This window comes from Lepidochelys kempii, chromosome 3 (assembly GCF_965140265.1).
Source record: "Lepidochelys kempii isolate rLepKem1 chromosome 3, rLepKem1.hap2, whole genome shotgun sequence".
In the NCBI taxonomy this organism is placed as follows: Eukaryota; Metazoa; Chordata; order Testudines; family Cheloniidae; genus Lepidochelys; species Lepidochelys kempii.
This window is the reverse complement of record NC_133258.1, coordinates 119177765-119202408: the sequence shown is the minus strand read 5'-3', so window position 1 is coordinate 119202408 and position 24644 is coordinate 119177765. Positions and strand designations below refer to the sequence as shown.

At 40.5% G+C, this 24644-nt stretch overlaps 1 protein-coding gene across 10 annotated transcripts in view; it reads right to left on the bottom strand.

Moving 5' to 3' along the window:
* Nucleotides 1-24644, bottom strand: part of ZDHHC14 (zDHHC palmitoyltransferase 14) — a 169120-nt gene that overhangs the window by 42964 nt on the left and 101512 nt on the right. For 9 of the 10 annotated variants that reach the window (XR_012158100.1, XM_073337756.1, XM_073337758.1 and 6 more), the window contains 3 exons: nt 15441-15578; nt 9967-10015; nt 737-839 (listed from right to left, as the gene is read on the bottom strand). Coding sequence is in view for 9 of the 10 variants with exons in the window: in XM_073337756.1 (XP_073193857.1) it covers nt 737-839; nt 9967-10015; nt 15441-15578 (290 nt within the window). In the remaining variant the exon portion in view is untranslated. The remainder of the gene's footprint in view (nt 1-736; nt 840-9966; nt 10016-15440; nt 15579-24644) is intronic. The other variant, XM_073337761.1, reaches the window with a different exon arrangement.

Here is a 24644-nt window from a genome sequence, read left to right as displayed (position 1 = left end):
CTATATTTGTAAGTTACACTTTCATGATAAAGAGATTGCATTACAGTACTTGTATGAGGTGAATTGAAAAATACTGATTTGTTATTTTTACAGTGCAAATATTTGTAATAAAAATAATAATATAAAGTGATCACTGAGCACTTTGTATTCTGTGTTGTAATTGAAATCAACATTGAAAATATAGAAAAACATCCAAAAGTATTTATTAAATTTCAACTGGTATTCTATTGTTATTAAGTGCGATGAATCGCAATTAATTTTTTAATCACGATTAATGTTTTTGAGTTAATTGCGTGAGTTAACTGCGATCAACAATTCTAGTTATAACCCAATCAATATTTTCCCATCTAATGTCAAAAAGGATTAAAACTACCCTGCAAGTTTAAGGAGGATGTTTATCATCACATATAGTTATTAAGAAGCAAAGCTTCATACTACGAGAAAGAATTCTGAAGTTTTTAGAACTAGGGGTAGAATGCACTAAACACCTAATGAATCTCTAAAACCGTGGTCACTGCATCACTGTTACCAGGTCATGGTGCCCTATCACCTCCTTCCTCACCAAGACACGCATACCAATATGCAGATAGTTTTTTTTGGGGGGGAAGGGAGGCGGGGAAACTCAGTAAGATCTACAGAAAGGAAACTGAAAATACAGACAATGAAAGTTAACAATCTTTTAATATTTACTAAATGAAAACAGGTATGCAATTACACCATGAAGTCAAGAACTTACATCTTCATTTGTTGTTTGATTGGAGCTGATCAAATATGTATGAAAACCTGAGAGACCAACAATAGACCAAACGGAAAAAAAACACACGACAGCTTCCAGCACAGTGATTAAAAGTCAAGGAAGTACAAATTTGTATGAAATCTAATAATAATTAATAATAGCACTCACATAGTGATTTGTGTCTTTAAAGTACTGAACTTTGAATTCTGTACAAACATATGCTGAGTAATCTTCACAACACGCGTATTAGGAAAGTATGTAAGTAAATGGAAGTACAGTTTCACTTAGACAGACAGACAGACAGAGAGCTTCATTCCATGACTTTACTCAAAACCACACAATGAGTCAGTGACAAAGATGAGATTAGAACTGTGTTTACATAGCACCTAGCACAAGGGGTGGTGGCCCATGATTAGGGCTTCTAGGAGCTACAATAATTCAAATAAATAAGAACAGTTTAGAAGTTTCAGGCTTCCAGTCACACATAAAATCTATTAGACCAGTGAGACTCAGAATGAGACTTGCAAGCAGCTCTTTAATGTGCCTCCTGAGGCTCTTTGCAGCACACGATATTAAAACACTGTGATTTAATTATTAACCAATCAGAATACTTTTACTATGTTATTAACCAAGTGTAGTTGATAAAATAATATTTGGTCAGTCATTTCTTGTGGGAATAATATATATAAACTAAATATTTCCTCATCATACTGTTTCAATATGAATATATAGTATTATAGTAAATGAAACAATTAATTCACACTTGTGTAGCTTTTTTGGGTAATGTGGATTGCTAATTTGGCTCCTGAACCACTGAGGTCTGAGTATCACTGTAGTAGACCATGCTGTCTGTCCTCTGTAACTGAAGCAGAGATACTGATTATACATGTCCTACAAAATCATAATGACAATGTATTAGCCCAGGTATGCTACAAATTCCACTTGCTCTCCATTACCATCATGATTACATTCACTGCTCTGTTACAAACACACACACACACTTGCCATAAGCAAGTGACTGTGGAATTTGCAAGGCCTGTTTACAATTTTTACCTTTGTGAATTTTCCTACTGGAAACAATGCACTGAAAAGCACCAAAAACCTTTTATTCATTACTACAGAATGAACATAAGCAAGATATTTCACCATTCAGTCAACTGTGCCTCAATATTATTTTTAAGTTTTGATCTTATCAATTTTTCCTCTTTTTCTTTCCAACCTACCTTCCCTCTCTTCCTTCTGCAGAGGCCTTTTTACCTTAACTACAACCCCCAAAAATCAGTAACTAGCCTTTTTTAGGGCCAACATCTATGTTACTATTAAATTGGTCAACATTGGGTGCTGTGCAGTGCAGCTTACAATATCCTTTAACTCTGACTAAAAGACATAATCTCAATGTCAAGGTATCATACTTTGCTCCTAAACCTTGTTTATCTCAGTAAGACAGCAAGCTACTACAACCAAAAGACCACGTCTATCCTTTCAATTGCTATTTATTTCAGTTTATGTACAATAGCTAGGAACTTGGAACTCTCATCCTACTCTATATTAATATATTTATGTTTGATAGTCTATATATACCAAAGAACAAAAAAAGCATTGTCTCCTACCAAAATATATAATAAATTAATAAGGAATATGGCAATTGGAAAAGAACATGATGACAATCTATATAAGTCATTTTCCAAAACAACTGTTTCTCAAAATATTTCACAAACAGGCCACAAAATGCACCACTCACATCCTCATCAATACCTGTCTACACAAGAGAAAGAGAAATATGCATGACCCCTTAGCACTATGAAAATAAAGAAGCCAGAAAAAGCAATACCAGGAATGCCCTGGTCTTTTACCGTTTAAAAATTACAGCAAACATATTCAGGGTATTATTTAACAGTCAAGCACCATAACATTGCTGTGATCCAATAAACATGGGAACTATACATTACACAACTGCATAAAAACCTCTTAAAATATTGCTAAATTTGCAAAGTCATTATAATGCCCATTAGCCACTGGTAACAACTTTGCTCTAACACAACTTAGTTTAAATGGCAGAAACTGTCAAAGCCAAGCAGAAATGGAAATGAGCCAACAATTCATTAGTTTTGCTTAGGGTATAAAACATTTATATGTCACTCTTTAGAACTATCTCTTGCAGAAACAGGATGGATAGAAGAACCATGATGAATTTCTGAGCAGCAGGTTTGCTACTTTTCTTCCTCTCCCTCAGGGGTGATTTGAAAGGTCACAGATGAGCAGGAAAGGAGCTTGCACTGGGGACCAAGCCGTAGACATAGCAGCAGGCAGCCTATGAACTAGGACAAGAAGGCTTAGGCACAGAGAGCCTGGCAGGAGTTTGGCAGCAGCAGGATACAGACAGAAGAACCTGCAAACAGGAGGCAGAAGTCAACCCCCTAAAGTTGACTGCTGCAGGACAGCGTGGTAGAGCTCTTAAGTGAAACTGCTGATGACACAAATGAACATTGTCCAGTGGGATCTACTGATCAATATTTAAACTGTCCTCTGAGACAGGCTGGACTAGAAAAGACACCCCAGATATCAGGTCTGAGGAAGACCAGTTACCCTCCTACCCTTATAGTTGACTGCCCCCTTAGGACAGAGGTAAGAAAAAAGGTTTATCTTTTATTTCAACTAAGAACTAAGCCATTGTACCTAAGATATCAGAGGGATAGCCATGTTAGTCTGTATCCACAAAAACACAACCTATCCTGGAAAACAATCCCTCACTCTCACAGAACTTGGAAGGCAGGCCAGTCCTCGCTTACAGACAGCCCCCAACCTGAAGCAAATACTCACCAGCAACTACACACCACACCACAGAAACACTAGGAACCAATCCCTGTAACAAACTCTGTTGCCTACTCTGTCCCCATATCTACATATCTACTCTAGCAATACCATCAGAGGACCCAACTGCATCAGCCACACCATCAGGGGCTCATTCATCTGCACATCTACTAATGTGACATATGCCATCATGGGAGATGGGGCATTGCTGGCACATGTACACTGGCCAAACCGGACAGTCTCTAAGTAAAAGCATAAATGGACACAAATCAGACATCAGGAATGGTAACATACAAAAGCCAGTAGGAGAACACTTCAATCTCCCTGGACATTCAATAACAGATTTAAAAGTAGCCATCCTTCAACAAAAGAATTTCAAAAACAGACTTCAAAAAGAAACTGCTAAGCTACAATTCATTTGCAAATTTAATACCAATAATTTGGGCTTGATTAGGGACTGGGAGTGGCTGCCTCACTACAAAAGCAATTTTTCCTCTCTTGTTATTGACACCTCCCCATCAATTTTTGGGATTGGACCACATCCACCCTGACTGAATTGGGCTTGTCAACACTGGTTTTTCACTTGAAAGGTAACTCCCTTCTCTTCATGTGCCAATATATTTATGCCTGTATCTGTAATTTTCACTCCATGCATCTGAAGAAGTAGGTTTTTACCCATGAAATCTTATGCCTAAATAAATCTGTTAGTTTTTAAGGTACCACCGGACTCCTTAATGTTTTTGTACCTAAGATATTTTCAACCAATATTTTCTTTCTGCCAGCCCTCGTGAATAATCCTTTCCTGTTAACCATGTATGCGAGCACTTTTCAGGAAGCAACCAGGTGCTAGAGTCTATAGGGTCAGTGGCTAAATGCACATAAGCACTTCCTTCCAAGACCATTTTATACCTGGTGATTTATCAAGTGTATGGAAAATTTTGGAGCACTGCATCCCGCAGAGCAACCTATTGGGATGGGACTAATTATAGATCATTCCCCTATTAACAGGGCACTGTTAGTGATACTTAATTAAGCAAACTGCTTTACAGGATCTCATATTGTGGATATTCTTGTAGAAGCTTTTCTAAGGTTATCACCATGCAGTTTGAGAAACTTAAATACATGGATGAATTTATGCTCACAGCACCTGAGCGAGGCAGGGAAGCATTAGGTCATTCTGATAGGCTACACTATCTGCACCTGTGAGGGCTCCCGAGGGAGGGAAAGAGACCTACTGTTCTGGGCATACTCCGTTAGCTCCTCACTTCATGCTTTTTAAGCAGGAGTGAACTGCTGAGCCTTGGGCTGGAGGACTCACTGAGTGTGAGCTTCCATAATAGGTTTTTTGATTCAAGGTAAGTGTTTTGGAATTTGTCCCTTTACATTTATAGTAAAAGGAATAAAGTTAATTCACTTAAGTCAGAGGTGCTTAGATAAAAATGTAGGAATTGTGAGGAAAACAAAGGCATAGTACAAAAGATGTACCCTCAGTTTAGTATGTAGGGAGCTATGTATTTAACTCCCTGTTCATCAAGATGTGCAAATAAAATTGAAGCTCATTAGTTATTAAAAAGATAATTGATTTATACATAGTTGTTGAATACACAGCAACAAGGCTCAGCTATGGAGTACAGTAATATGGTCTACTACAACTAGAGACCCGTAAAACTCGGTTTGTCACATAGCATTGTTAGTGAGGCATCGGCTGAAAAGCAAGGCTCTCTCTTCACAAATTGTCTTGCTGCAAAACAAAATTCCCAGTACTGTTGATGCAATTTCATTTTGTATTGTGAGGAATTGCAACCAACCCAATAAACTGTCCAACATGTCACATTCTAAAGGAGCTGCTTCTACAAAATGCTCTATTGAGCCTCTCAAACTGGCATGACTTTGAATGCAAATTATGAATAAAAAGCCTATTGTTCCTGTACAAGGATCCACAAGTGTGGGATCAATTACCTTTTGATTTAAGAACAATTGAAAGCTTTTTCCATTTTGAGAGAACTGAAAGACTAATCCACTATTAGAAGTGATTTGTCATTCTTTTATGTGGAAGTTATTGTTGTGCTATTCAGGATAGATTGCTTGTTTGTGCTTCCTAAAAACTGTGGCCTTGCTTAAAAAGGAGGTTATGGCTCAATGATTCTACATCACAAACACACAAATCAATGAACACATCAGAAGTTATGTCTACAGAATTTAGCAAACTTGACGTTTTAGAAATATACAGGTGACAACACTCAGGGGTGAAATCTTGTTACTTCTGCCCTTTACATATTTCTTTAGCAAAAATTGTAATTTTGCCAATTAATAAGCGGACGTTTTTCCACAAAACCATCCCAGGTGGTGCGTGTGGTGTGTTGGTTTTTTGTTTTTAATAGGCAAAACCGCCATTTTTGTGTACTTCTGGGCAAAAATCTAGTTTTGTGCATAAGAGCAAGTGTTCTAAGGCAAAACAGTAAAAGGGTTTTGCTTTTGCAGAGCCCGTGTAAGGAATGATTTTTGCACTGGCTTTGTGAGTGATGCAAATAGTTTCACATATCTATATATCAGCCATCCACACATATTAGTGGGGAGTTGGAAGAGCTATAGTCCCACAGGAATTTAAGTAGGAAGTCAAGTAGAAGTTATGGCAGCTCCCCAGCCTTTTCCGTCTGTTAGCTCAGAGTGGTTTTCAAACTTTTTGTATTAGTGACCCTTTTCATACAGCAAACCTCTGAGCGTGAGCCCCCCTTATAAATTAACAATGCTGGGGGTAATTTAATTCAATGGGGGCTCGGGGCTGCCAGCACCACAGAACTGACAGCTCGTGACCCCCACGTAATCACCTTGTGATCCCCTGAGGGTCACAACCCCCAGTTTGAGAAGCCCTGTGTTAGCTGTTCTCAACTGGGAGCAGAAGTCATAGAATCATGGAAGATTAGGGTTGGAAGAGACCTTAGGAGGTTATCTAGTGAGTCCAACCCCTGCTCAAAGCAGGACCAACACCAACTAAATCATCCCAGTCAGGGCTTTGTCAAGCCTGGCCTTAAAAACCTCTAAGGATGGAGATTCCACCACCTTCCTAGGTAACCCATTCCAGTGCTTCACCACCCTCGCAGTGAAATAGCGTTTCCTAATATCCAACCTACACCTCCCCCACTGCAACTTGAGACCACTGCTCCTTGTTCTGTCATCTGCCACCACTGAGAACAGCTGAGCTCCATCCTCTTTGGAACCCCCGCTCAGGTAGTTGAAGGCTGCTATCACGTTCCCCCTCACTCTTCTCTTCTGCAGACTAAACAAGCCCAGTTCCCTCAGCCTCTCCTCGTAAGTCACATGCACCAGCCCCCTGACCATTTTCATTGCTGTCCGCTAGACTCTCTCCAATTTGTCCACATCCTTTCTGTAGTGGGAGGTCCAAAACTGGACACAAAACTGCAGATGTGGCCTCACCAGTGCCGAATAGAGGGGAATAATCACTTCCCTCAATCTGCTGGCAATGCTCCTACTAATGCGGCCCAATAAGCCGTTAGCCTCCTTGGCAACAAGGGCACACTGTTTACACATATCAGCTTCTTATCCACTGTAATCCCCAGGTCCTTTTCTGTAGAACTGCTACTTAGCCAGTCAGTCCCCAGCCTGTAGCAGTGCATGGGATTCCTGACCTTGCGGAACTTGATCAGACTTCTTTTGGCCCAATCCTCCAATTTGTCTAGGTCACTCTGGACCCTATCCCTACCCTCCAGTGTATCTACCTCTCCCCCAAGCTTAGTGTCATCTGAGAACTTGCTGAGGGTGCAATCCATCCCATCATCCAGATAGTTAATAAAGATGTTCAACAAAACCGGCCCCAGGACCGACCCCTGGGGCACTCCGCTTGATACCGGCTGCCAAATAGACATTGAGCCGTTGATCACTACCCATTAAGCCAGATATCTAGCCAGATTTCTATCCACCTTATAGTCCATTCATCCAATCCATACTTTTTTAACTTGCTGGCAAGAATACTGTGCAAGACCATATCAAAAGCTTTGCTAAAGTCAAGATATATCACGTCCACTGCTTTCCCCATATCCACAGAGCCAGTTATCTCATCATAGAAGGCAATTAGATTAGTCAGGCATGACTTGCCCTTGGTGAATCCCTGTTGACTGTTCCTGATCACCTTCCTCTCCTCCAAGTGCTTCAAAATGGTTTCCTTGAGGACCTGCTCCATGATTTTTCCAGGGACTGAGGTGAGGCTGTAGTTCCCTGGGTTCTCCTTCTTCCCTTTTTTAAAGATGGGCACTATATTTGCCTTTTTCCAATCATCCAGGACCTCCCCCAATTGCCACGAGTTTTCAAAGATAATGCCAATGGCTCTGCAATCACATCAGCCAATTTGCCTCAGCACCCTCGAATGCATTAGATCTGGACCCATGGAGTTGTGCATGTCCAGCTTTTCTAAATAGTCCTTAACCTGTTCTTTCACCACTGAGGGCTGCTCACCTCCTCCCCATACTGTGTTGCCCAGGACAGCAGTCTGGGAGCTGACCTTGTCTGTGAAGACAGAGGCAAAAAAAGCATTGAGTACTTCAGCTTTTTCCACATCATCTGTTCACTAGGTTGCGTCCCCCATTCATTAAGGGTCCTACACTTTCCCTGACCTTTTTCTTGTTGCTAACATACCTGTAGAAACCCTTCTTGTTACCCTTCACATCCCTTACTAGCTGCAACTCCAGTTGTGTTTTGGCCTTCCTGATTACACCCCTGCATGCTCGAGAAATATTTTTATACTCCTCCCTAGCCATCTGTCCACGTTTCCACTTCTTGGAAGCTTCCTTTTTGTGTTTAAGCTCACCGAAGATTTCACTGTTAAGCCAAACTGGTCACCTGCCATATTTGTTATTCTTCCTGTGCCCTCAATAAGGCTTCTTTAAAATACAGCCAGCTTTCCTGGACTCCTTTCCCCCTCATATTAGCCTTCCATGGGATCCTGTCCATCAGAAAAGCAGACTTTGACACCCTGAGGGAACTGAAGTCCAGGGTCTGTATTTTGCTACTTTCCTTTCTTCCTTTTGTGAGGATCCTGAACCCAACCATCTCATGGTCACTGCTGCCCAGGTTGCCACACACTTCTACTTCCCCTTCCAATTCTTCCCTGTTTGTAAGCAGCACATCAAGAGGAGAACAGCCCCTGGTTGGTTCTTCCAGTAATTGCACCAGGAAGTTGTCCCCAACACTCCACAAAAACTTCCTGGGTTGTCTGTGCACTGCTGTATTGTCCTCCCAGCAGATGTCAGGGTGAATGAAGTCCCGCAATAGAACCAGGGCCTGTGTTCTGTAAACTTCAGTTAATTGTCGGAAGAAAGCCTCGTCTACCTCATCCTCCTGGTCTATAGCACATGTCCACCACAACATCACCCTTGTTGCTCTCGCTTCTAAACTTAACCCAAAGACTCTCACCAGGCTTTTCTTCAGTTTCATGCTGGAGTCCTATTCCACTCACAGCTGAGAACTTATGAAAAAGGCAAGAAGCTGTTGGAACATATTAAAATAGCACAGTGACACTGAGGGCATGTCTACACGGACCTTGCAGTTCAGACAAAAGGAGTGGGAACAGCAGTCCACACAAGTGCTGTGCTGCAACTCCCCTGTGGGATGCTGTACGTTCAAACTTCAAGGTCCTGAGTTTGCACTAATGCAGTCCTCTTTAAAGAGGACTGCATTAGTGCAAACTCAGGACCTTTAAATTCATGTACGCAGTGTCCACAAAGGGGAATTACAGCACAGCACTTCAGTGCACATTGCTATTTGCACCCTCATAGTCCAAACTGCAGGGCTGTGTAGACATGCCTTGAGCTACAGTTAGTGGGGGATAGTGGGAGCAGGTGAGGGAATCTAACAAACAACTAGCTACTTGAATTAATGATACCTAGGACAGATTTTACTGTGTCCTAAAGGACTGACAAAGTTATCAGCATAAGTATACTTTGGAAATACTGGATTGTTTGGTGCCACTTAATATTTTTGCTTTTGTATTTTATAATTGACTTTTTCTATCCCACCAAAGTCAACAAATTCCAAATAAATATTTTCCTCTCATGAGAGTGGATGTATTACCCAGCAAATGCGTACAATTATCTCTTGAAATGTGTGTGTGACTTCAATAAATGTTAAATGGACATTACATACATTTACCTAGAATAGACTATACCCCCAAAAGATGCAAAATAATAAAAAAAAAAGACCTCTTCTCTTCTCTACGTGCAACACTAAATGAGAAATGATGTAGCAATACTAGAGCAACTGGTGAAACCTTTCTTGAGAAAGTCTCAATTCCATGCATCCAACAACAGCAAAAATACCCCAAAAAACAACCCGGATACATTTATCATATAATTTCTTCCTTAATATTTATGTAACAAAATCTACAGCACATTTTAATGAAAGGATATCTTGCTGGACTGTCCTTGAGGGCATTTAAGAATCCTGTTTGCTGTGATCCTGTGGAAACAAAAACCAAATTTTACAAATGAGTTAGAATTTTCAGTATAGGCTGCTTTCATCATAGATCACATCCACAGATCAAAAACAATAGGCACCTGAAGATCAGTTGCATAATTGTATTTTGAAAGTAGTATCAACAAAAAAGTGGCAGAGTTATAATCAGATCTAACATCTAACATCTGCATCGGTATTTCTCAGTAATACCAGACTGATGTCTGCACCGTTTTGCATTAATAAGATTTCTAATTATCCCTCAGTTCTTTTCTATCCTAATATGGAAAAGAAAAGATTGTTAGCTACTTTTTGACTTGGAAATCCTATAAGATATACACCTGCTATGGCCCAGATTTTCCGCTGCCCCTAGCTTACTCTGGGTGCAGCCAGGCAAGTATGTGCAAATGAGCCAAATACAGATCTCTGATCCTTGGGCCAGTTCTACACCACCTCCTGACCCCTCTCTAAATTAGGGCATCTTGAGAGCTACTCCAATTTATGCTGGCTGGCTATGGCCACCAGGGCAACATCCACTAGCTGGGAAGAGCCAGAGAACAGCATGCTCCAGGCAGACTCCTTACACCAGGGTTCCAGGAAGGATGGTGTAGGAGATTGCTATGCCAGCTCCATGCTCACTGGGGATTCCCCACATTGGGAAGATATGTCCACTTTCCAGTCCCTATGCACTGAACTGATGCCCAGGGGCTGAAGAGGGCTGAACAGACTGGCCCTTACTGCTGCACATATTATAAATAACTTTGCATTCTACTGTATCATTTAACCATTATTCATTTAATACATTTTAAATATTTTCCCTTTGAAGAAAATTCTCCCTCCTTAGCCAAAGAGGATCTGATGGGGGGAAAAAATCTTGATGATGACTATCTTTTTTTAGGAGACACCATTTCCATGGGCCAGACTAGTGGTTTACAGTGGTCGCTATCAAAAAAAAGGAAAAATGACTTGCCTTATATTTTCCATTCTTGACTTTTTCCCCCAGTATTCTCACACTTGGGTCTTAGTTTCACAGCACAACTTCTCCCAGGTTTCAGGCCCTTAAGGACACCAGTAGCAGGTAGGTGTGTGAACAACACTCTCTGTTGGTGGTCATACACCTCTAGTCACTTCCTGACTTACCACAAAGTGAAGGCTCCTCAAACCAAATAAGTCAATCACAAAAACAAAATGGCTGAAAGATTAATGCCTAAAAAAAAAAAGTTGAATGAATACGAAGATAAAGTCTATATTGAAAAGGTTTTCCTCTCTGAAACTGAGTGGATATATGTGGTTGAGCAAGAATCCTGCAAGATGATGACTTCAGAGAAGCAGAATTACTAAGTAAGTAATTTTCTCTTCTCCAAAGATACTATCTGTATAGAATTCTCACTCCTGGAAAGAAAACAGCGCAAGTGGATGTCAGAAAGAAAAAGAGCATCATTAAATAATTACAGCAGGCAGAAAGAACAAAGCCAAAGATGCTAATGTATGTTTTCTTTTTAAAAGTATACTTAAGGGTAAGACAGCGTCCCTCCAAAAGAGGGTGCAAAAATGACAGCCTGTAGGATGAATAAAAAAGACAAAACAAGCTTCACAAATTTGGCCAACTCAAGGGACATGCCCCCAAAGTTACAAAACTGCTAGAAAGTTGGACTGCACGGGAGGTTCTGCTGGATTGAGAGACTGAGGCAAGACTGCTTCTGTGCTTTGTAAATGTATGGAATAAGGACCATTTGACTACTTTGCATATGCCCATAATGAAATCTTTCATGAGGTAGGCAGGGAAGGCTGGGGAAAATATTGTCAAGATAAGTTAGCTCATTAAGGTGGAACTCCATAACTACCTTGCAAAAGCATCTCAGATGAGTCCACAGCTCTTTATTCTTTTAAGATTTTGGTAAAGAGTGATCAGTCACAAGAACTTGAAGTTAGCTCACTGTGAGATAGTCACTAACACTAGGAAAATAACCTTCCACATCAGAAACTTGAACTCACAGGTACTGAGTGGCTCAAAAAGAGCTTTCCAGGAGCACATTAATATTTCATAACACCAGCAGCTTTTTAAATAAAGGTTTCAAAAGAATCAGTCCACCAAGAACCATACAACAAATGGCTGAAGAGACACCTTTGACTAGCTCATGATGGGTTGCTAATAAACGAACTCAAATGGAGTTAATCTTTAAGTTAGATTCATACAGGAGAAGAAGGTAATCAAGCAGTTTTTGAAAACCTATATAACTTTCAATATTAAGTCCTTCTCTTAGACAGGTTCCACAAGGGTAAGAGAACTCAAATCATTGGCTCGAAAACTCTAATCCTACTGTGCTCTTGCCAGCAATCAAGCCGTCACACACAGAGCTCATGTGTAAAGTGTCATGATTCTGAGAGATCAGTCACGGCTAGGACTCTGATCCTGGTGGAACCTGCTTTGGCCATCTGCAAAAGATCTGAGAACCTGACTGTGATAGTATGAAGCTACTAGGATCAAGTATTTATCTCATCTGGATTTGGCCAGAATTGTGGAGAGGCACACAGGAACCTCCTTCCTCAGTGGATGGAAAAATAAGTATCTTTTGTTAATGTAATGCCTTCTCAGTGTCCCGAGTAAAAGATGAGTGGTTTCTCATTGGGGTGAATGATGAAGAGAACAACATCTAGTGTAACACTGTCACGAAAGATCTGATTCAGTACTTCCTGATCCAGGAGACCACTTATGAGGCTCTAAAATATCTACTAAGGAATTTCTTACAGAGCCCTCTCTCTCATTGGAAGGGCTTCCAGAGAGACAACCTTATGCTTGCTTGTTTATATAAAACATAATAGCCTGATTTGCCATTTGAATCAGAATCATCATGAAAGATATCAAGTCTCTAAAGATCTTCATCAAATTCAGAACCCCCCCTTGCTGGTCGAACACTGATGTGCAGTTGTTGCTCTTGGAGAGTTTAAGTTCCTGCATACGGTCCCCATCCCTGGGGAAAAACATCAGAGGTCACTGCTATTTGGATCAGATGATTTTGGATTCTGGAGTATCAGGTAGGCCTGGAGGTCTCTGGATCTAATGTAAAATGGTGATGCTTGGATTCACTGGACTCTCAGAGTACACTAGAGATAGTTTTTTGTGCAGATATACCATAGATTTTACAGCTACAGTTGTGGCCATGAAACTCAACAATTGTAGCATGGCCAAACTGTCACCTGTTATTCCTTGCATATCCTTTCTGGAAAACTGGCATTGTCTTGGATATTGTCCTTGGATAGGAAGGTTTTTTTCTGAGCTGTTGAGTGGTCTGCCTTGCTGCCAAAGGGATGAGGTAGTGGAGAAACAGCCTGAAAGGGAAACAGAGGGAAGTATCTTTGAAGCTGAATCAATTCCAAATCACTGCACAAAGACCAAAGTCTCAAGGAAATGAACTGAAGATTTGAAAACACCAAAGCACAGAGGCACTTAAGCGAAGCACTCAATGCCAAATACAAAGACAGGGATTAGGGAACTGAGATTCCTGGAGACTTCTCCTCTATGAGCACTTATTGGCAAGCAGCAGCTAAACAATTGCAGGATTACCCCCCCATCCCACCAAAAAAAAAAAAAAAAAAAAGAAGACACAAAGAATACCTGAAGCAGGATAGGCACCAAGGGAGCTCAAGAGTTGCGGCTGCAGTTAGATACAACTTTTGCAGAGAGCTCTTTCGAAGACTGCAGTCAAGAAATGACTAGATACACCCAAAAGCTGAGGTTAAAGAACCTGGGTAGCAATCAATCAGCAGCGTGGAGGTTACCTGGGGACCAAACAAGCTTTCGGGAGGTTTTGCTGTCTCATGCTAGGGTAATGAGACCCCACAGCAAGAATCCTGCACAGATGGTATCTTTACAGAAGTCAGCATTTAATGTTTACAGCCCAATATTTGCAACATCTATAGTGTGTTATGTGCTGTTCAAGCATATAGTGTGAAACCCTCTGCCCCCAATTTTAATGTAATTACCACCACTGTAGTAAATATTGATTTTTTTTTCAATAGCGACCACTGTAAAGTGATGGTCAATTGGTAAATTCAACTGCCATGTTGGAGATCAAATACTTGAGTGATTTCAGTGTGCAAAAAAAGAACCCCATCTGCAGGAAGGAAAGGGGAATCAACTCGTAACTGCAGAGGATTTATACTCTCAGATAAGTCAGATTTTAAAATATATTAAATATATTAAAAATGGCAAACCAGAATAAGAGCATGGATAAAAATATTCCTCGTAGACATACTTTTCCTAAATATGTGTGCGCACACATGCGTAATAAAAGCCTCACAGGTTTAAATAGTAACAGTAAAAATAGTTCCAATAATTCATTTTTCCTTCTTTTGGAGTATGAATGCTATTCTTCTAATGACAATATTCCAAGTAAAATTAATTTAGAGCGGACGGACCTGGTGGAAAGGACATTACTATGGCCACAGGGTTCCCCACATTTCAAACTGCTGCTGGTTCTAGTTTGTTGCACATTTGAAGGGATCTTAAATATTGTACATTTTTAGGAATCTTGTGAAAATGCTTCCGTTCTTCCTTTAAAAAGCACATGCTACGGCTTTTGTTTTTTGTTTTTAGAAAGGAAAACAGCTTCATTTTTGTAGGGGTCAAATAATTTAAAAAAATCATACATTGGCAGATTTTTCTGTAGAACCATTTCTGTGCGCACTGTGATTAACAAACTAGCTGCATAATGTGTTAGACCAAAAGCTGGAATTAACTATTATAAAGAAAACTAACAAGAAAAAGGCCCAATTTTGAAAATGGCCTCAAAAAAGCAGCTGTTCAAGGGTGGCTATTCTTATCTACCACAGTTGAGAAATACCAACAGTTTTTAAAATTCCTAATAAAAATGTACTGGAGTTTGAAAGACTTTTTCAATCATGAGAAGTTGAGATATATATTGGGATTAGTAGGATTTATCAACTGTGAAAAAAAACCACAGAATTACTTCCAAACACAATCCAGCATACAAATATAAAAACCAGTATCAAACCCATGATTATATATTTTACACTATCTTATCACATACACCCTATAATACACAGGGATGTTTCAACAATGGCTATGCATTCAAGATTGTCTATGTCTAAGAAAACTATCTGTTAAAAATGCAGGATAGAGGGAGATGTACTTTATCCTGGGCACAAAGCATATGAGCTATTCCTCAAAGGAACTGCCCACTAGATGACAGAAAGAATATTAAAAATTGCATTAAGGCTAGGCTCTACTATAGGAAGCCTGGCATAGGAATTCAGATTGCCATAACACAGCGTATCACTGGTGGCTCTCAAGCTTCAGAGAAAGGGTAGAAAAACAAACCCAAAACCCTAGATGATCAAAAGATTAAATTAAAAATAAAAACTCAAGCAAATGGCTACATACATAATCTGATTTCACCAGCATACTTACGAAGGATGATGTGGGTGATAACGAATGCAAATATAAAGACTGTCAGAAAGGACAGAGATAAAATAAACATATAAAAAAATCGGTAGTTTCTTTTCCCCACACAGTTGCCTACCCAGGGACAATGGTGATCAAACCGTTCTGAAATGAGAGGTAGAAAAAAATGGAATATAATTAATAAAGTGCTACTTTACTTCAGAAAAGCCCTCTAAATAGTGTAGAACAAATCATGATTTAATTGGTATTTGCAAACGGGTCAGAGAACTTCTTAGGACCCCCCCACCCCCCAGTATTTTAATGCAATGTTACAATTAAGAAATTAATGCACAACAGAGGTGGTGGTCTGTTAAATTACATAAATTTATGCTTTAGTACAACTGGAGAAATAAGCATACACATTTCCACTATCACATATAGAGTACCAGTTTAATTATCTGGATTTGGTCTCCAATATATTCATTTTTACTCAGAACTATAGTCCTCTATCACTATAATTTTGTGCCACATGTCCAGATTATACATTTGAGATTTCCCTGTGTCCATTACCACCCCACACCCATCAATTACGGAGCAGAAAATATTTTCCCTTCTTTTGTTATTCAGTTCATATCTTCCATCTCAGATCTGCTATTTTTCAGTTAGAACCAAAACTTCTACACCAAACAACTTCCATGGCAAAACAATTGAAATACAGTGTGGTGGAAAAGGGTTATTCTTAAGGGTTCACTTTTCTCAATTTTTTTCTTAGCTTTTTTAGCTATTGTGTTTTAAATCCTTTATTTTATTTTTTGAGAAATAATCCAGGGACACCAGGCGCGCTACAGCTGACGAGAGAAAGAGCTCTCCTGTTGGCTTAATAACTCCACCTCCATAAGAGGTGGTAACTACATTGGACGGGGAAGCTCTCCCACGGACATAGTGCTGTCTAAGGTCAGTATAACTACATTGCTCAGGAGTGTGGATTTTTCACATCCCCTTAGCATTGTAGTTATGGTGGAGTAAGTATGTAGTATAGACCAAGCCTAGACTGTTTAGAATAAGTAGTTAACACACATTTAATGGACCATTTGAGATGAAGTGGCCCATTAACACCCCTCCAGTCAAAGGGGGGAAAGCAGTGTGTGTATGGGTAGGGGGCAAAAGGCAGCTATGGGAATTATAGATTGTAGTAATAAGCCACCCATCCAATGTCTTTATTTAGTCCATGATTTTTAGTGTCTAGCAAAGTTATGAATTTAAGCTCCCAGGCTCATCTTTTGAAAGTGTTGTGCAGGTTCCTTTGAGGATGAGGACTGATAAGTCAGATACAATGTGATCGCTTTGTGTTATCATAACACAGGTGATACAGTGTTTTTGTCTTTTATCATTTTCCTGTGAGAGTTCATTCCAGTGATTGTCTGGTTTCACCCACATAGTTGTTATTGGGGGATTTAGCACACTGGACATGGGGAGGCTGGGCCTCCTCAAACAGCCAGGCATGGCCCTGCCCACACCCTGCCCCGAGGGCCCTGCTTCAACGGATCCGGTGGGCTCCAGGGGCTGGGGCCGTGCTGCCCGCATTCCTGGGGCTGGGGAGGCTATAGCAGCACCACCACATGCTCTCCCTCTAGGCCCTCCGGGGCTGGGGGAGTGGGGGAGACTGCAGCGTCGCCACCGTGCGCTCTCCCTCCCCATGCTCTGGGGAGGGGCGCTTTGGGCACTAGCCAGCCTGTGGCAGGGGCTGGTGGCCACGGTGGTGGGGGGAGGGGCGGGAAGGTCTGGATTCCAGGGCATACGGAAGGGGCGGGGCTGGGGGCTAGCCTCCCCCAGCTAGAGGTTCACGAGCCGCCCTGGGCACTGGATGAGGTACACCACATGTTGTGATAGCCATGTGTAGGACCCATGGATCTTAAAAGGTTTGTTGTGAGGGGTGCTGATCATTGTAGCAGTAGAGATATGTCTGCAGGTTTTGCATCGGTTGTTCTGGCAGAGGCTGGTGCCGCTTTGAGTTAGTGTGTCCAAGTCTGTGAGGAACCTTCTTCTGATTATGAGCTTGGAGAGACTGGGGGTTTGTTTGAAGATGAGAATTGGGGGGTTCAGGAAAGATTTCTTTCAGAGTGGGGTCCCCATCAAGTATAGGTTGTAGTGGTTTGAGGATACCCTGTATGGGTTCTGTGTGGGGTGGTAGGTGACAACTAAGGGTATGCATTAGAAGGGGATTTATTTCTGCATTGAAGCAGGGTCTCTTGTTGTATTAAGGTGGCTTGTTCCATGATATGATCTACTTCTCTGGTGGAGTGTCCTAGTTTAGTGAAGGTGGTTTTGAATGTGTTAATGTATAATCCTGTAATTTCTCCTTGGAGCATATACGGTGATATCTGAGTGCTTGGCTACGGATAACAGATTTCTTGTTGTGTTTGGGGTGATTACTGGATTTATGAAGGTAGGTGTAGTTACCTGTGGGTTTCTTGGACACAGTTGTCTGTAGGGTTCCATTGCTGAAGCTAACTGGTGTGTCTAGGAATTTGATGCTAGTGTGGGAGTGTTCCAGAGACAGTTTAATGGACAGGTGTGGTTGCTGTGGTGGAAATCTACCAGGGTAGGCTTCCCTGCCTCTCCTCTTCTTTTCCCAAATGGGCCACTTCACTTGAATGGTACCTTGAATATGCGTTAATTACTTACTCTAAACAGAAAAGGAGTACTTGTGGCACCTTAGAGACTAACCAATTTATTTGAGCATGAGCTTTGATTTATTTATTTATTGATGCATCCGATGAAGTGAGCTGTAGCTCACGAAAGCTCATGCTCAAATAAATTGGTTAGTCTCTAAGGTGCCACAAGTACTCCTTTTCTTTTTGCGAATACAGACTAACACAGCTGTGAAACCTGTCATTACGCTAAACAACATTCCACTTTCTATTTAGCTGTGACATTCTGAGTATGTTTCCCAGACCTGAAGAAGAGCTCTGTGTAAGCTTGTCTCTCTCTATAACAGAAGTTGGTCTAATGAAAGATATTACCTCACCCACCTTGTCTTTCTAAAATTTTAAATTGTAACAGAGTCCAAGATCAGAAAATAACACAGATGCTTTTATGCCTCCTCCCATTCTCAGTCTAAGTCCTATTCAAAGCCTGTTTTGTTTTTCCTAACTTTTAGGTCTCCATTGATGTATGCTAACTATTTGTAGTCAGACAGGAAAGGCATGCAATAAATCTGAAAGTCCTCAAATTCTATGCAAAAAAAAAAAAAAAAAAGCACATCTGTCCAAACACACCAGTTTGTTTTTATTGCGTCTTTATGGTTAAGACCTACATGAGAGGATTTTCTTAAAGAATGTATTTAGGATTATCTTGATTTAAAAATTTAAACAGCATGCACTACAGACTTCTGAGTTTACTATATTTATTAGCTTTTTCAAGGTTTTGCGTGACAGTTGTTTGGGCCACATAGTTCTGCTAGATATCTATTTCAAATTCCTGTATGGCTATTTAAGGTAAAGTTACTGACCCTTCTTGGGAATGAGAAAAATTCAGAATTAGCATCTTCAGTCTTATCAAGCTACTAATAAATATTTCAGGAGCTTAAAACATTGGGTGCTATTAACTTCTCTGCTGTAGTGGAACACACAGTGGTTCCCTGAAGTGATTAGAAATTCCATTAGAATACTGGTGCTTCAAAGTGATGGGCACTGTGCATGGGTAAGCACTTTATAGTGCACTTTGCCTCACATAACTGGTACATAATGCAGTACTTGGGCAGTTAACACCACAGAGAAAAATATTATTGTAAAATACGGCATGGAAATTATCACAATTCAGGGTGCAATCCAGACCAGTGAGGTGTTGTCACCATCTGTCCTGCAACCTTGGGTGCCTCACAATCCTTTGCTGCTGTAGCTCCCAAACTCAGCTGCTCTGGCTTTGCTGGTGCTCATATTTACGCCTTGCTACTTCTATTTCCCTTACCTGAAATGAAATAAACTGAAAATAACAAATGGTAACCTTTCTTTTGACTATTCCTGGCCACCATACTTGAGACTCACTTAAAATTGTTACACCAGTGCTTAGATTGTAAACAGCATACTATGTATAAATCCTGTTTTGACTATGCCACTATCACCTTCTATGGTGCAATCCAGACCAGTGAGGGGTTGTATCACTAACTGCCCTTCAATCTTGAGTGCCTCACAATGTTTTGCTGCTGTAGCTCACAACCTGGGCCGCTAACAAACAGATAAACAGCATGCAGGTCACACTCTGAGTATCTGTGTATAGCTGCAGCCTGCCAGCAACACTCCAGTCAACACTCTGGCTTTCACCAGCCTTGATTACCACTTGCAGGGTGACCCTGACACACTCCCAGTCCTGGATTTTCCCCAAAAACATGTATTCTGAACTGTTCAGCCCTCTCCTAGACAGTTCAGATATTAAGTCTGTTGCCCCTCTAAGGGATCAATATTCAACAGTTTGCTACTTTAGAGTTACCAAACAATTCAGCTTAAACACAACACTGGATTAGGTTTGATTAAAGAATAAGACACAATTAACTAGAGGGAGATAGATTTGAAGTGAGAAGAAGACATTAAGTCAGAAATGGTTACCAGAGAAATAAAGATAATATGCTGTCTGGTACTAAAACTTAAACTAGATTTGGTTCAAGGTAAAATCCTTACCACATGTTCCCACCAACACAGCTAACCAAATTCTCAAGTCGGCATCTGCCCTCAAATTCCAAAGGGCTGGTTTCTTTGTCCATCTTAGGTAAAAAAGCAAGCGAGCAAGATAGAAAGAGCAAGATCCTGGGGTGTTTTTACCTCTCACTTTTATAGTCCATTTCCTCTTTGAAGTGATTCTTCTGAGCATTGCTCCTTAAAGTTTATTCAAACAGTAAAGGTGGCGCCGTGGAGTCTGGGGATGAAGGTGCCCTCATGCTCTTTCTTCTCCCCTGTGTATGCTGAAATGCAGATTTGCCTTGTCTCCCTCTTGCTGTCTGAAAACCTTGTTTACTACTTATATATAAAATGGGGTAAGCACACATTCCTTTGTTTAAGACAGAGCTGCTTACCCACTCCTGCTTAACGTGGGCTACATGGGTTTGAACATGTGCTATCAATATCATATGGGGGAATTCATAATTTTATGTATAATGTAGCTACATACACTTCACTGATATTACTGACCAGCGAGTTATTAGTTTTCAAATTATCCCTCACAAGGGATATTTTGTATTAAGGATTATTAAAATAGTGTGTAGGGTGTGAATACAGGGGTGCATTTGGTCACAGATACACAAAACATTTTAGGGGCACGATCCTAAGCAAAAGGTTACAAAAAGTGGCTTTCTGTTAAAAAAAGGAAATTCCATGCAGCATCTCTGGAGAATGCCTTTTTTAAATACCCTCATTCTCTTGTATATTGATATGCTGTGGAATCAACTCCTCTTAATGGTATAAAGTTCCAGTTTCTAGCCTTGAAGTCATAAAATATCAAATCTTAAACCTCTCATTGGTTCAGGCAGAACACTACATTTTGTACCTCAGATCTGTATCATGTAATAGGCAGATGTTAAAATGTGCAAATGAGAGCTAGTTTATATATTGGTAAATTATAAGAAGTGAATAAATTGGGTCCCATCCCTTCTCATAGGAAGTAGTTAGAGACATAATGATATGTGACATCACAACAGGCTATATAGGCTAGAAATCTGAGGGACTGTTCCACACATCTTTCAGTTAAGTATGTGTATTTGTTTATCTGTAGGGTTACCCTTATCCCCCAGTGATATAACAGAGGATTCAATTGTCCTGGCACTTGAGCAAACACCATATAGTTACAAATAATTGAAACAGCAACATCTTATTGAACAGTGGTAACGTGTTTTCCTCTTGAGATTTGTCTCCTTCCATCCCCCATCTTTGTTGTATTTTACATACTTCTTAGCTTTTTGATTTCACTCTCCTCTCCATCACAGCTTTCTAGGCTTCAACAGAGTGCTGGCTGAAGGGTCTATTTAGCTGAATGTTCACTAATTTGTATGGCCCAATTTAATCTCCTTTCAGCCAGTGATCAAAAACATAGCCAGCTAAGTGCTAGCTGAAAATTTTGTCTCAGTGTCCTATTCATCTTTTCCATATAGGGTGGCAGGTAAAGGAGTAGGACGGGTTCTCAAACTGTGGGTCAGGAGGCGACCCTGTTTTAATGGAGTCACCAGGGCTGGCATTAGACTTGCTGGGCCCCAGGGCTGAAGCAGAAGCCGAAGAACTTCAGCCCTGAGTGGTGGGGCTCAGGCTTCAGCTTCAGCCCTGGGTGGCGGGGCTCAGTTTACAGGCCACCCCTCCAGGGGCTGAAGCTCTTGGGTTTCAGCTTTGCACACACCCCTCCCCTGTACCCCCGCCTGTGGCTGACGCCCTTGGTCTTTGGCCCCCCTGCCTGGGACATTGGGGCTGGCACAGGCGTCGGTCCCCCCCTTCTGGGGTCATGTAGTAATTTTTTTTTTTTTGTCAGAAGAGGGTTGCGGTGCTATGAAGTTTGAAAACCACTGGAGTAGTAGATACCATCGAAGTTTATAGTTAGCAGTATTTATGATACATGGTCTAGACAGCAGGAGTCAAATAACTGTTGGTGGTTTTTACTGGTAATAGTAGTGGGGTCTCAGCCCTGCAACAGAAGGGAGAGGTAGACAAGCTGCCTTCCACAGAACCTACCCATCACTTAGAAATGCCAGGAGTTCTCATCTCTTTGTTTGATACTGACTGGTATTACTGCAGAATGTGCATTAGGGGCCCCTTGCTTTGAACTTCAGGACATTTATGGTATTAATGAATAAAAAGAGGGAACAGCAATACTTGCAACACGAACAGACAACCCAAACTTCTTGCACCATTAAGAACCTTCGAGTTTAGACTTGCTTCATCTATAATGTAATAAGCTGTGGCTTAATAAACTCTAATGAACAAATGAGTTCATATAATTTGAATTGTCCCCTCAACATTTTAGTAGGCTGGAATTGAATGATGCCATATTTGGAAGAGTAAACTCTGCCTGACATTTTTGCCTGGGTTAGAAAACTGGCAACGAAATGAAGTTCTTTTTCTCCTCAGTAAAATGTGCAAAGTAATAAGATACCATTTCAATTTTTATAATGCCTTTCCTTCCCACATAAGCTTTCTCTACAACTAGGTCAGACTGTCACAAAAAAAAGAATTTGTGGTTATCCATGGAAGGTCAAAAAGATGCAATTTCCCAAGGTTGAGAGATCTCAATTCATGCTGAGAAATAGTTCTTGCCTTGAAAGAAAATGTGTCCTTTATTGGTTTCCTTTTTAGCCTTGCTCCCTGTGACAAAGTGGGAATATTTTGTAATACTTTTATGAGGCCTGTTTGTGCCTCAGTTTCACCTATCAACAGCATTGTTACCCAGTGGGTGGAAGGGGATTGTTTGCTCTCAGGGCAAGCTGAGACACATAGATGGCTGGGCCTTAATCTCCATATCAATGGAGCATCTGAGAAGACCATGGCAAATCCAAGAGCCAAGAGACGGACACCTAGCAACCCATGACCCAGAGGGATATGGACTTCTCTGACTCTCCTTAGGGAAGCTGAAGATGCATTAATCCCTGAAGAGTGTAATATCTCTATCAGGAGTCTGTCTCATTTGGATTTACTGAACGAACCTCATGGTGTGAAAAATGACTGCTGAAGGCCCAGAGGTCCAGTCTAAGGAGGTGGTGAAGCCATGCAGCTGACCCTGGAGGAAAAGCGTGATGCCTAGTGGGTCTGGCACGTAGGGGTTCCTCCTAGAGACTGTTCCAAAGCTAGGTCCATAGCACTCATCCTGTGGATTCATGACATTCCTTGCATGCCCTTTACACAAAGAAATTTGCTCTTGTTTAGCGGGATCAGCAAGCTGTCAAAATTGTGAATTAAAAAGATACTTACTTTATAAATTGCAGGATTTCTGCTCCCTCCCTCCCAACACCAAAAGTTAGTCAATACTGCACTAATAACTATAGCTCCTTGGGTAAAGCGACTATATCATAACAGTACAACACTCATGACCAAGAGTCTCAAAATATTGTTTGGTATAACAACGTATATGCAATGTACAGGTAATTTTATGATCACTTTCCAAATAAAACAAGTTTTTTGTAACTCCTTAACTACTTTTTCTTAATCACAGTGAATACCAAGAGAAGTAGCTTTGCTCATGTGTAGCAATTGCTCAGCGTCTGAAAAAATAGTGACATTTCAGAAGGTGGGAATAAGAACTTTAGTGACTATGTTGGTATTTTGTAATGGAAAATGCCACAATACTTAAAGGACCGAATTCAGAGAGAATGCATAATACACATTAAATGATGCATCTCTAAGTGGCTTTTCACTGATGTACATGAGTCTATGCTGATGCATCTTGAATGCTGGGGAATCAGAAGATGTAAAGCTAAAAGCAGGAATTGCCATTTTAAACTTTGCTATTTCTTACACCTTTGCGTTAGGTGCTTTCCTGCTACACTTCTCTCTTTTGGCTCCTTAGAATGTAAGTTACAGCAACTTGGTTTTCCTCATACATAGTGGGTGAATTCAGAGGTGACGTGCAAGATAAATATGTATTTAGTACATGTATTAGGAGAGCAAATATTTGGGAGAATGAGTCTAAGTAATGCACACTCTGAATTCTTTTCCAGGTTTCTTCTAGACTTGCCTCTGTATTTAGCCCAACATCTCTTTCCAGGCCCTAGGACAGTTACTTTTGAACAGTCACTTTCAAGAACAATTATTATTTTATTTGAGAATTCTAGCAGTTACTGTAGGGTAAAAAGGATAATGTTTCCTATTTTAATATGAAACTTTAAAGGCATGTTATATTTAGTGCCTAAACAGGCTGACTGTGCCCTTTTTCAAGTAATTATTTAAAAATATATCATACAGCTCAGAAACAAAGAGCTTCTCTATTTAAAAGATCACCATATAGTATAGACTCTTTAAACCCGAAATATTAAGCTTCCATTTCTAAGCACTATATCCCGACAGGCATGTAAGGCAATCCTAGACCCCCTTGAAGCCGTAAAGTATTTTCCTCTGTCAAAATGTTTGATGAGAAACATATCTAATATATAAAAAAATTTTTTTTGACATTTTCTGACATGAATCATTTGAAGGCAAGGTTGGTCTTTTAGTTGATAGAATTCCTCTCTGGATTTGTTGTAAGACTTGAGAAGCATTCACTAGT